The 12,285-nt window shown below is 38.0% G+C and overlaps 1 protein-coding gene across 1 annotated transcript; it reads right to left on the bottom strand.

Annotated features, from left to right (window-relative positions):
* Window positions 1-2,049: 2,049 nt before the first annotated feature.
* LOC113498711 (organic cation transporter protein-like) lies at window positions 2,050-9,479 on the bottom strand. The gene is made up of 10 exons (XM_026878828.1): window positions 9,294-9,479; window positions 8,399-8,528; window positions 7,481-7,609; window positions 6,798-6,990; window positions 5,788-5,893; window positions 4,874-5,124; window positions 4,218-4,297; window positions 3,516-3,691; window positions 2,701-2,873; window positions 2,050-2,254 (listed from the first exon to the last, which is right to left on the bottom strand). The coding sequence occupies exons 1-10, from the start codon at window positions 9,426-9,428 to the stop codon at window positions 2,056-2,058; spliced, it is 1,572 nt and encodes a 523-aa protein (XP_026734629.1). The 5' UTR covers window positions 9,429-9,479; the 3' UTR covers window positions 2,050-2,055.
* Between the last annotated feature and the right edge of the window lie 2,806 nt (window positions 9,480-12,285).

Raw genomic sequence — 12,285 nt, 5'->3', positions numbered from 1 at the left:
TTAAGTAAAAAAGCATTTTTTAAAATCCGAATCGCAAGAAATAATTTAAATATTTTGTACTTTTCTAAATAAATAGCAATTATTTTTACAAGCAAAGAGAGAAAATTTCAATAGTATTTTATTTAAACTTATTTCTTCAATTTAAACGATTTAAAATAAATGCCATTATTCGTACGTTTCTCAAAATATTTACAATTTCTTTTTCAAGACTCTTTCTTTGACAAGTTAATTTATAGAATTATTTTCCAATTCTAAATAACACTCAAACTAGTACTAATAAAAATAAAACTGAGTTACCTATATCTATCTCTGTCACACTACCGTCAAAGTACATATGAAAGACAGAGAAGGAAATAGTTTTTTTTTTCGTTTATTAATATCAGCTTAAGTTACACTCAATTACAATTTGAGATCATTCGAAAAACTTACAATAAATCCTGATACTTTAAAACTACATTTAGTCACTTACTATCTCTTTCTGATAAAGGCGTTAGAGAAGGACAACAATAAGACTTGCAACAAATGAATAAAAATTGTTTTTACACTACATTTTCATGAATAGTAACTGTCGTGAGAATGATTCATTATTAAATGATGCAACGGTTTTCTCACGCATTTTTATCGGAATTGGCCGACCCGCCGCGTCAGCTCATGATTAAGGATTCCGTTTGAGTCCGAAACTAGTCGAGCAATCCCGATAAATACGCGTGAGTAAACCGTTGCATCATTTAACTCCCTTTGCTATGGTTTTGTTAACTATCCTGTCCCTGTTGTTTCAAATCAGAATGATAAGGAGAGAATCAGAACTAACGTCCCCCTCAATTTGATTCAGCTTTCGATACCTATTCTATGAGATTAAACATTCTATCCTTTTCTCACACATGAAAACAGAAAGAGACGGTGACTAAAATTAGTTGAAAAGAATCGTTGAATTTCATTTATAATTTAGTTCATTCACTCCAGTCTTGGACTATTCAATTTTGTACATTTTCGGCTACGTACTAAAATAGGAAATATACAATTGTTTTCATGGGGCTATGCTTATAAACCCAACCATTTTTTCTATAAGAGTAAAAACCGTTTAACTTTCTCATGGGATGATATGGTTACTTATATGGTTCCGTACCTAGAGGGTTTAAATGTAACCCTGTTAGTTGTGTTGTCTCTCTGTCCGACTGTCACAAGGCTGTATCTCATGACCTGTTGTAGCTTCACAGTAGAAATTATCACACAATATGAAAATTTAAACTGAATATGATGGTTGACTAATTTTCTTATTGTGCCTATTTGTACGGTACTCTCAGGGTCACAAATTGTCCAGTTTCTGAAAGACTTATGTTCTTACAGAGCTTCTATAGGAATATATCAATTCAAATGCGACATAGGATCACAAAACTCAATATTATCTGAATCAATGCATACAATCCCATCATGATATAACTTCCTTATTTTCAGCTCAATTTAACTGCACAGCCCACAAATAGACATAATTTAATATATACCTCAGTTGTTACAATCACATCTTCAATTCCATGATCCCAAAAACCCGAAAATTTGCATTTTTTTTGGCTTTTGGGAGAAGAACAGATAATCTCCCTGCGGAGCAGAGAACCACAGCCTGTTCATAACTATTCACAAGTTACATGTCTCCAAGCGCTAACGAATCACTCAAATGTATTGAACTGACAAGTCAAAGTCACGTCACTTGTCGAAGAGGAATGTCATTCACATTCATTTGAAGTTGTATATGCAAATGCAATGCAACCTTAAGGTTTCTAGGTAAGGCTAGGCAAAGTGGTATGAAGGATTGCAACGCATTGCCATACACCGATACAAAAACGCGGATGACGTAGCACGGCGGTTCAGGTTTAGTCAGTAAGAGTCTGACACTACCCATTGCCTCCTCCGAGTTACTAGGTGTCCATGAGGATTCCCCCGCCTTACCAAAAATGAAATCTAGGCAAAATGACGTGAATTTGAAAACAGTTTTTTCCATACAATTGAGTAATTTGGAACTCAAACACTTACAAAGACAAGTCTATTGGTGTTATTTCTTTAAACCACGTTTCTGCCTGTGTTTACATCTCTTCGTCTTGCTGAAGCCCTGGTAGAAGCTCTGATGGAGGCCCTGATCGAAGCTCTGGATCCTATCGCGCTAGGAACTGCCCTGACGAAGGCTTGGGGTTCAGTGGTAGACACCGAAGGCCTCTTGGTGTACTTTTCTGGACTTTCTTCTAGAGCTTCTTGCTTTTTCCTGAAAAGAAAAGTTGATGTTGATAGCAGATGTTTTTGAAAAAAAAATTAAAAATAATCCTAGTTTTGATCTAAACCTTTCGTTTTGTATGGATTTTGAATACTAGTCATTCGTTGTTAGAAATTTTACTAATTAGAGATGTTACCGCAAAGTTACTGACTGATAGTTATATTGAACAGTTTATGCAAGAGAAATCCCGCAACTACTTTCATCCAAAATCAGATTCCCGGTCTCGAAATGAAATGAAATAATTTATTCTGCAAATAGGATAGACGTCATCACTTTTACATGTCATTGTCATGCGATTGTCGTAGTAGCGAACACTTAGTCATCAACATTTAATTTGAAAATTTTGCCTTCTATCCTCTGGAAAATTAATATATTTATAACATATTATAGCCTTCTAGAGTTCTCAGGATACAAATCAAACTGAAATTCAGCCTTACCTGGGGAAACACGGGTTATCCCAGAACCGCTGGTCCAGGCCGAAGTTCTCTCCATCCTGCAAGGTCTGCGGCATCTCCGTATCCATGGTCTCCGGCAGGAAGAGGCACAGCATACCACCCACGATGCCCAGCACGCCCAGGATCAATAGAGGAAGGTCAGGGGAGATGTTGGCCTGAAAGTGGGGTTTTCTTTTAATGGGATAATCCCGCAATATATGTCTTTTTTTATATCCTGTATACTAGGATCGACAATGATGACTAACAAGACAACCTAGCACTTAAGTGCGGTGTATTTTGAAACGATTGATTGTCTTTCAACCTGCAACGCAATTAATCAGAAGTACTTAAGAAGAATAGTAGGATTTGATTTGGAAAAAAATAATACCTCCTTCGATCCACCGCAGGCGGTAGACAAAAAGAAAGAGGTATGTAGCTATAGCAGACAGTTCAAAGAAGAAACATCTGGAATTGTAGACATAAAATAACTATCATTAGCGTAGCATTATTAAAGTTTTATGCTTTTGACAGAAACGACCCTCTGACCCTCTGATTAGATCTCACGGCGAGGCAAAGACACCCTTTCTCTTCAAGATCACTCTATGTTTTGCGGATTCTGGCCACTCCACTAGATCATTACAGCACCTTCTTCTATACTTACCAGGTCTAGATCTAGATTAAACATTTTTTCATTTCACACTTACCTAAGGGCCTTTACGTCTATTGAAAACGATTTATGGGGTAGTGTCTGTACGACAACGCCTTTGGTTACTAAACAGACCGATGCGAGAGCGACATATCTTATCTATGACACTTACCAGATAAACAACAAACGGTGCAACGATAGAGGCGACATAGCCCATAATGTGGATGAGGGCAACGCCTTGCGCTCGCACCACTGTCGGTAGGAGCTCAGCTGCGTACTGCAGACCGATATTATAGGAGATGTTGACGGCAAAACGACCGAGGATGGCTAAGGAGGCTGATGGTCCACCTGGAAGCAAAAGAATTGTTTGATTCTGATAAGAGTGGTTGAGGTTACCAGGCTGAACTGAGCGCGTTTAAAAGAAACGGTGGTTGTCTTTGTGCACGTTAATTGTATGTTTGCTAAACCTCCCGCGACACAAGGATTAAATTCCTTAGGATGGGAGTCGTTAAAAAAAAAGTAAAAAAGGTAGTAAAACTTTCACCCCCCATTACTATTAAACGGCTCAATCGATTTTTATCAAACATGTCTATGATCACTCATAAATCACCTTAATGCAGAACAAACTAAGTCGAAATAACTTAATTCGTTCAGGAGCTATGGTACCGCAGACAGACCGATAGACAACAGTAAAGTTGCAATTCTGCTAAAAATTATTTGTCATGAGTCCTACGGATGGGGATTTTTTTAATTTAAAATTTCATATCAACATTAATGTTTAAGAAAATGTCCATTGTCCAGCCTCATACTATCCCCTAAATATAGGTCCAATTCAGTGGTACCTAAAAGAAATATAAACTGCATCATCACTCACCAACAGGAACGGCTGTGGCCAGCAAACTGAAGATACCACTGATGACCATGGAGCCACAGGCTAGCCATCTTCGTCCCCAACTGAAAACACAAGGTAAACATGAATTACATGTTCAAAGACACATTTCGTTCTATAGACAACTTCCAAATAATCAAAGAAAGGCCAAAATTCTTATTGAGAATATTAACAGCAATAATAACTAAAAATACGACAAAAAATGGTTAAACACTAATTGGACTTGCGACAATAAGGGACTGTATCGCTTGCGGTATTTTATAGCGGCTGTAGATATACCAGCTGTGAAAATTACAACTTTAAGTTATCACGGTTTGTGAGATGCTGATTGGTAACACTTAGACCAACAGACATGGAAGCAGTAGTCACAGGGCCCCTTTTAACCCTTTTTTCAACCACTCCCGAACTAAGGAATTTATTTTTATAGCAGGGGCTTTCACAAACATACAAGTCACATGCACAAGAAACCCCGACTCAAGACAAGCATTCGTTGATCACACAACTGCGTGTCCTACGCGTGGATCGAAACCCACACATCTTCCACCGTGGTTTTGGCGTTTTGATTGCTCAATTCCTATTCCTCCTACTTCTTCCCTCTCCAGAACTCCTTCACACCGCTTCAGTAAAAAATAATAACTCACCGATCCAAAACAGCTGTCAAGAAAGTGTCAGCTGGCAATTCAGTAGCTGAGGCGATAGTGAACGTCAGGAAGATGTCCAGCCCCAAGGACCCAACGTTCCTGACATGCCCGTCAAAGACCAGAGATATGGCCATCCAAATCACAATTAACAAGATGGCGTTCCTCCTCAAACGAGGTGTCTTGAACAGGTCCAAAACCGAGTACGTCCTGCATTCCGCTTCGGATTCTTTTATCGTTTTCAGGGATGATTCCTGAAAGATTTGAAGATATTTTTGATATAAGTTAAAGTATTCAATAATGAAACGGTTTATTCACGCGTATTTATTGGGATTGCCCGACTAGTCAAACTCGCGCGCTCGCCGCATTAGCTCATGATTAAGGATTCTGCTTGGGTACGATACTACTCGGACAATCGCGATAAATACGCGTGAGTAAACCGTTGCATCATTTAACAATGAATCATTCTCACGATAGTTACTATCAAAATTTTAGTAAAACTATTATTTTTCTAAGAAGATGGACTATCACGATAAATACGGATATTAGTAAACGGTTTTTAAATAATTAACGATAAGAACCGATTGTAAATTAATATGAGACACAGATAAGCCTGGAAAAGAATAAAGACTACTTTTAACTAGAAAAGTGTTGTAAAGGGGGGTAATAGGGGGTCAAAGTTCATTTGAATCTTTTTCGGGAATGTTCTACGGCTTTGAAATTTGGCTTAAATATTATTTATTTAAAATAATCAAATATTACAGGGGGTTTTGGGTATTTTGATTTTAATAGGGGCCGTAATAGGTAGTCAAGGCTACATTTTACCCCGGTATTTTCAAGGAAATGGGAACCACATCATAAACTGTAGTCCACGCGGACGGAGTCGCGGGCGACCGCTAGTATTATTATATACTCACAGTAAAGTCACTGAGTACTTTTTCAGGTATCTTGGTTTTATTAATCCTCTCGAATTTCTTCATAATTGTTAAAGCTTTGTCAATCTTTCCTTGAGATACTAACCACCTGAAAAGTTTTATTAAAAGTAACTATTAATTCAAACAAGCATGGAGTTTAAACAAATAACATCAATCTATACTCTGAATATAATATATATAGACGACCTCCGTGGTCGAGTGGCGTACACACTGGTTTCAAGGCGTCGCTAGCTCTGAGGTCCCGGGTTCGATCCCCGGTCGGGTCAATGTAAAAATTAACATTTCTACATTGTCTCGGGTCTGGGTGTTTGTGGTACCTTCGTTGTATCTGAATTCCATAACACAAGTGCTTCAGCAACTTACTTTGGGTTCAGAACAATGTATGTGATGTTGTCCGCATTTATTTATTTAATATCGCTATGTTTTATTTTAACCTACTCCCGTATTAAGGAATTTAATCCTCGTGTCGCGGGTTTCACAAACATACAAGTCACATGCACAAAGACACCCAGACTCAGGACAAGCATTCGAGCAGATCGAACTAGTCTATTGGGCTATCCGTTTATTAATAAATAGCCTTTTGATTATGATTACAAATTGTGTAATTTGCCAGTTAAGTATTAATTTGAAATATTGAAAATTACGTTTAAACTCAAGTGTAAGAAATGTTTTACAATCAATCGGCGAACATTTGAAAAATGACTTCGATTTAAGATCTTAATAATAAAACAAATTCAGTACTTGATTGAAAACTAAAATTGTTTCAATTTATTGAATCGATTGAAGTCTTCCAGCATTAAATCGATTTAAACTTCTAACTAAATCAGAACCTAACGTACTGCCCGTCACTTCACGGATAATTTGACAACCTGTCAAAAAGGTCATCTTAGAGAGAACAGAGTATAAAAAACATGGCGTAGAGCCCAACACGTTTCCACAAACTCAACATTTGAAAACAAATCCTAAATTGATTATTCATAGGTTACACATACCTGGCACTTTCTGGCACCAACCAAGGGGTAGCAATAGCCAAAGCGAATGGCAAACTGGTCCCCATTGCAAACATCCGCCAATCATCAGCCCAAAGTGCGATCCAAGGGAGTAAAGAAGCCGCCAGTGTGAAAAAGAGAGCGATAGACATGTTGGCGACAAATGTTCGCCATTTAGGTCCAACATACTCCAACACTGGAAACAATATTTGATCGAATAAGAGAGTGAAATTGCCATAAAATCAACAAGTCATACATCGCCATCTAGTCTCAAACTAAGAAAAGCTTGTATTGTGAATATTATACCTATAATTTAAAACAAATGATCGTGCTTATCAGGAAAAATATTTGTTCTAGGTGGTAATCGAACCCTGAGGTTTAGCAGTTAGGGCCACTAACAGCCCAGCCCAGTCACTCAAGAAAATTATAATAAAATTCATGCGAATCCCTCTCTGCGCTTAAAATGACACCTGATGGCATTTTTTTGTAATTTAGATGTGATTGTAATATATCACATTCGCGCCTGTAAGATTAGTGATAGCAAAATGTCGGATAGGCAGATTGCTAACAAGATACTAGTGGGAGTACTACTAGTAGGAGGTTCGTTCAAATATCAAGACGTCATTGTTATATGAGTTTTGCTTTTATAAATTATGTTATTAACAATGAAATAAAATTGAGCTTACCCAAGATATACATCATTGTAAAACAGTTATCAAAAGCCAGTCCAACCAGGAATCGACATAAGGCAAATGTGAGAAAACTGTCACAAAACGCCGTGCCCACACCAGCTGTGAAACCCAGGAGATTTGTACCTGGAAACAATAGGAAATAATACCATATAATATTTTAGAAATTGTAAGTTATATAAGTAAGTAATACAATAAGAAAAAAATCATAAAAACTAAAGTCTTCAAGTAACCGACCACATATGTTGTGCCACGCTGACGTGTGTAATGCGATGTCATTTTTTTCAACTGCTCTGCAGTAAGGAATAGAAGCAATTCTTGTGCCGCGGAAGATTTCACAAACATTCAGACTAAAGACAAGCATTCGTGGATCACAAAAATGCTTTTAAGTTGGGATTAAAGGCGCGAGACGGCGCCAAAAGTCATTTATTCAAATTAGGCTACTAAGTAGCACTTTTTGAAGGTCAAATTACATTGGACAGCACCCAGTTTCGCCCTCCCTTCACCGCTTCCTGAGTGAGTTCGCTACGAGAGATGAAACGGCGCAACAAGCTCCCCAGCATCAATAGGGTATACTCTGCTTAAGAATGTCATTTTGGGACCTTGCAACTAGAGTCAATATTGTTAAGTTTGGAATGTGCTCGGCAGTGCTGGCGTCAGGGCCACTGACACTCCGGGCGAATATTGTGGCGCCCACTTGAGGGAAGCAAAAATCTTAATAAAAAATATGCGTATGCACAGAGCGTAGCGCACAGTTCTGAGGGTTTGCACCAGGAGAGGCAAGAGACTCTAACATCAGACCTTGGCGCCCCCCAGAATTTTGTCGCTCTGGGCCATCGCCCCATCACGACCCCTCCCCTAACGCCGGCACTGGTGCTTGGAAAACGGCCTCTTTTCCTCAAGAAAAATACTCACCAACTAAAGCCGGTATCCGTCCATACTTGTCTGCTATCCACCCGAACACCAAACCTCCGACGATTGCTCCACAGAAGAATATAGCTTGAGCTGTCGCCGCCAAGTTATCCTTCTCACAGACCCAGTCCAACTGGAAAGATATTATGTTTAAGTTATTAAAGGTTAGCAGAATCAGAAAAGTCGAACGGGAAATCTTACTAAAAAGAAAAAAAGGTATTTTTCGACCGACTCAAAAAAGACTGAGGAGCCCTTTTTGAACCATTTTTTTTAAATTTGAAGCGATTTCTTTTTGTCTATTGACTTCGGGTATTTAACTTACAATTTGAGCCATTCTGATAGATTTCCAAAAAATATTTGAAACGTATTTTTTCTTTCATCTCGTGACCAAAATATGAACGGGATACAGTGATTTAAAATCTCGTGTGACGTCACTTACCAGTATGATTTTTACTAGCAAATGATGTTACTGGCACCCACTACCATACAATTCATCATCTTTAGTGCTTTTAATCCTCCTAACTATTTTAATCATGTGATAAAACTAAAAATACATACGTATAATTAAGTCTTCAATATTTTTAGAATCTATCAGAGAGACAACTTAGACTTTTTTTAAATCGAATACTCTATTAGAAAAAAAAAATCCGTCATTCGGACAATATAATCTAAAACTAGAATAGTAAGCTTATAATATAATTATTTCTGGTATCGCAAATTAGTTACCATAATCCTCGGAAACGGCTTGACCGATTTTGTTAAAATTAGAATGTCGTGACATTTAAAACGTAAGTATTAAGATTTTTTAAACCTTTCAATTTTCATTCCCTAGAACTCATTCCTATGTCAAAACAACGTTTGCAGTCAGCTAGAGAAGTAGCAAATTAACTTTACATACCTCGGAAGCTATAGTATCATATGGCACATCACTCTTGTTGTATTCCCATCCGTATTGACAAGGAACTATAGCCCATTCATCATCAGGTGTGGTTCTGCCATCAGCTAGAGCCTGCTTGAAATCCGTCGAGTACATTTTGCAGCGGTCGTGCGCGTAGGGACCATTTGAGGGCGGAATAGCGAGAGCTCGTCTGTGGATGAAAAGAGACAGAAATATTAGAAGAGGGTTTCTTACAGACGTATGTTTTCCCAAACATTCAAGTCACATGCACGAGTCTCTATATTTTCAGACTCAGCACAAGCATTCGTGGATCACACAAATTTTATGGGTCTCGAAATCGCGACACTTCACGCACAATTAGTTCAGTGTTTCGACTCTGTGCAGTCTTTTTTTTTTTGGAACCAAAGACTTTGACAATACGTATCAAGAGAGAGCACTTTCGGCCACACTCCAGGTCCAGCATCAGATCAGCTTCATGCCATAATGGTACTGCATTGTCACTCAATATAAATTTAAAAAATTGCCGCTCAATTGGACCGACTGTTGAGTCAAATATACGAGATAAGTACTTCATAATTGTTTCAATACATTTTTATTATTTCATCATCTTAAAGTATTACAAATTGCAATTAACGATTTGATTGCATTTAATGATATCAGGAAAAGGGGCAGGTAAATAAATGTCTGTAGCTAAAATCAGCATATTTTTATTATTATAATAATAATAATAATAACCCCCCCGGGGGGATCACCTTGACGTGGTGGGGGGGCTTCCGGATATAAGGTACTGGTCACATGGTCTGAACAACTTACCATAAAATATAACCTATACATGGTACTGGTAGCATGGTTGAAGAACTTACCAAAAAAATATCACCTATCCCAACTAACGATCCCCACAACCCTTTCATCGAATGGAGAAAATATGAATAGTCAGAATAAGAGATATTGTTTGCGGCCGCTGCCCGGGGGTCGCCGGGGCGCATCTGGAGCCGACGCTGGATGCCACAGCATGCGAACCGTAGGCGACGGGGGACTGAACAGGCGGGTTCCCCTCGAACAAAATGCTACAGCCGACCGATCATCATCACCCTCATCGTCCGAACATTCATTATTTTCTAACATCCCATCTCCTTCATCGACACATACCTTATTTAGATCACCTATTTCATCTCCATCATCTATATACTCATCCCGTTCAACAAGGTCAACAGCTGTTGTGCAGGAGGCAATGGCCAACTGTCTTGCACCCACTGTTGGCCCATCTCGTGCGCGCAAAAAGTGGACAGAAAGTATGAACAGATTCATTTGGCGCACATACTTACAAATTACAAAATGTGAGACAACACAAATGAACAATTATCTAGAACCATTACACCAAGCGTTTAACGAAATTTATCCCGAAATGCAAGCCACCCGGCAGCGTCTAGGAGACCAAAAAAGGGCTATATTAAGAAGAAAATTGTTGCCACAGCATGTATTAGATGAAATAGTTTCAGAAATTCAGGACCACATACAAACTAATGACTCTCATCATCTTACCATTCATAACCATAGTCAAATAGAATATAGCACACAAACAAATTTCAATAACAAAACCAGGTTAAAGTGGTCCGAGGAGGTCAATGAAGACATAATTAGGTGTTATTTTGAAGTGACCGAATTAGAGATAAATAAGACTGCATACCGAAAAAAGCTATTCGAATTATTCAAAGAAAGACACCCCCACCTGTCTCATGTAACAGAACAGCGGATTGCAGATCAGAGAAGGTTAGTATTCAATAATAAGTCGTATGAAAACAAAATTTTAGAAATAAGAAGAGAAGTAGAAATTAAATTAACAGCAGAGAATCATCAAGCAAGTATAGAACAAAATCTTAATTTAGAACACATGCAACTTATTCAAGATAGCTTGCTAGACAATACACCTGTAATTCCAGAAGATCCTACATCACTTAGTGTTTACAGTATTAATGATAACAACTTAGCTTATAATAACATAGAGGAATATAGAAGAATAGAAACAGAATTTGATAGGGCCGTTTTACAGTTTAATAATACACACCCTGAGTCTAGACCATTCATTCCGAAACAAAAAACCTCACGAAAATTTGCTCAGATTGTAAATTACTTAAATAATATGATTCTACCTAAGTACTTGAGTCACGACCTAGATTTTAATTCCCTACACACATACATTTACTCAGCAGCCTATTCAGCTGCCACTTGTAATGGAACTAGATTTAAAACACAAGAAAATACAAACAGAAGTAGTGACAGCCGAAAGCCTACCTGGCAAAGAAGGATCGAAAGCAGAATCAAAAAGTATAGACTAGAATTAGGAAGACTCACACAGTATATAGCAGGAAGAAGAAATAGAAAAATCGTAAAAACAGTAGAAGAGATAATGATAAAATATAATACTCATTCAAAACACGAGGAACCGAATACAGAACCACAACATTTCCTTGACACCATTAAACAAAAATTAAATGCAATTTCAAGTAGACTCAGACGATATTTAGCTTGTACTCAACGGAAAAAACAAAATGCAACGTTTGTTAATAATGAAAAACAATTTTATAGAACATTAGGTAACTCTTCGCAAATCAACCCTGAGGTAGCCTCTGAAACACCATCCCCACAACTTCTACAACAGTTTTGGTCTAGGATATGGGAAAATCCAATACAACATAATGCTGATGCCGATTGGCTGCACAATACAGCAAAGCACGTGCTGATTAATGAAATGGAGTTCGAAAACATCCCAATCGACACATTTGCACGAGTCATTAACAGCACTCATAATTGGAAAGCCCCTGGTACAGACCACATTCATAATTATTGGTACAAGAAATTTACTTGCACACACCCATTCATTCATAAACACATATGCCATTTCATACAGTCACCGGACATCATGCCTTCATTCATTACACACGGAATTACGTACATGCTACCAAAAAACTCAGATCCAACAGACCCTGCAAAT

This window comes from Trichoplusia ni, chromosome 11 (assembly GCF_003590095.1).
Source record: "Trichoplusia ni isolate ovarian cell line Hi5 chromosome 11, tn1, whole genome shotgun sequence".
In the NCBI taxonomy this organism is placed as follows: domain Eukaryota; kingdom Metazoa; phylum Arthropoda; class Insecta; order Lepidoptera; family Noctuidae; genus Trichoplusia; species Trichoplusia ni.
This window is presented reverse-complemented; position numbering and strand designations above follow the sequence as displayed.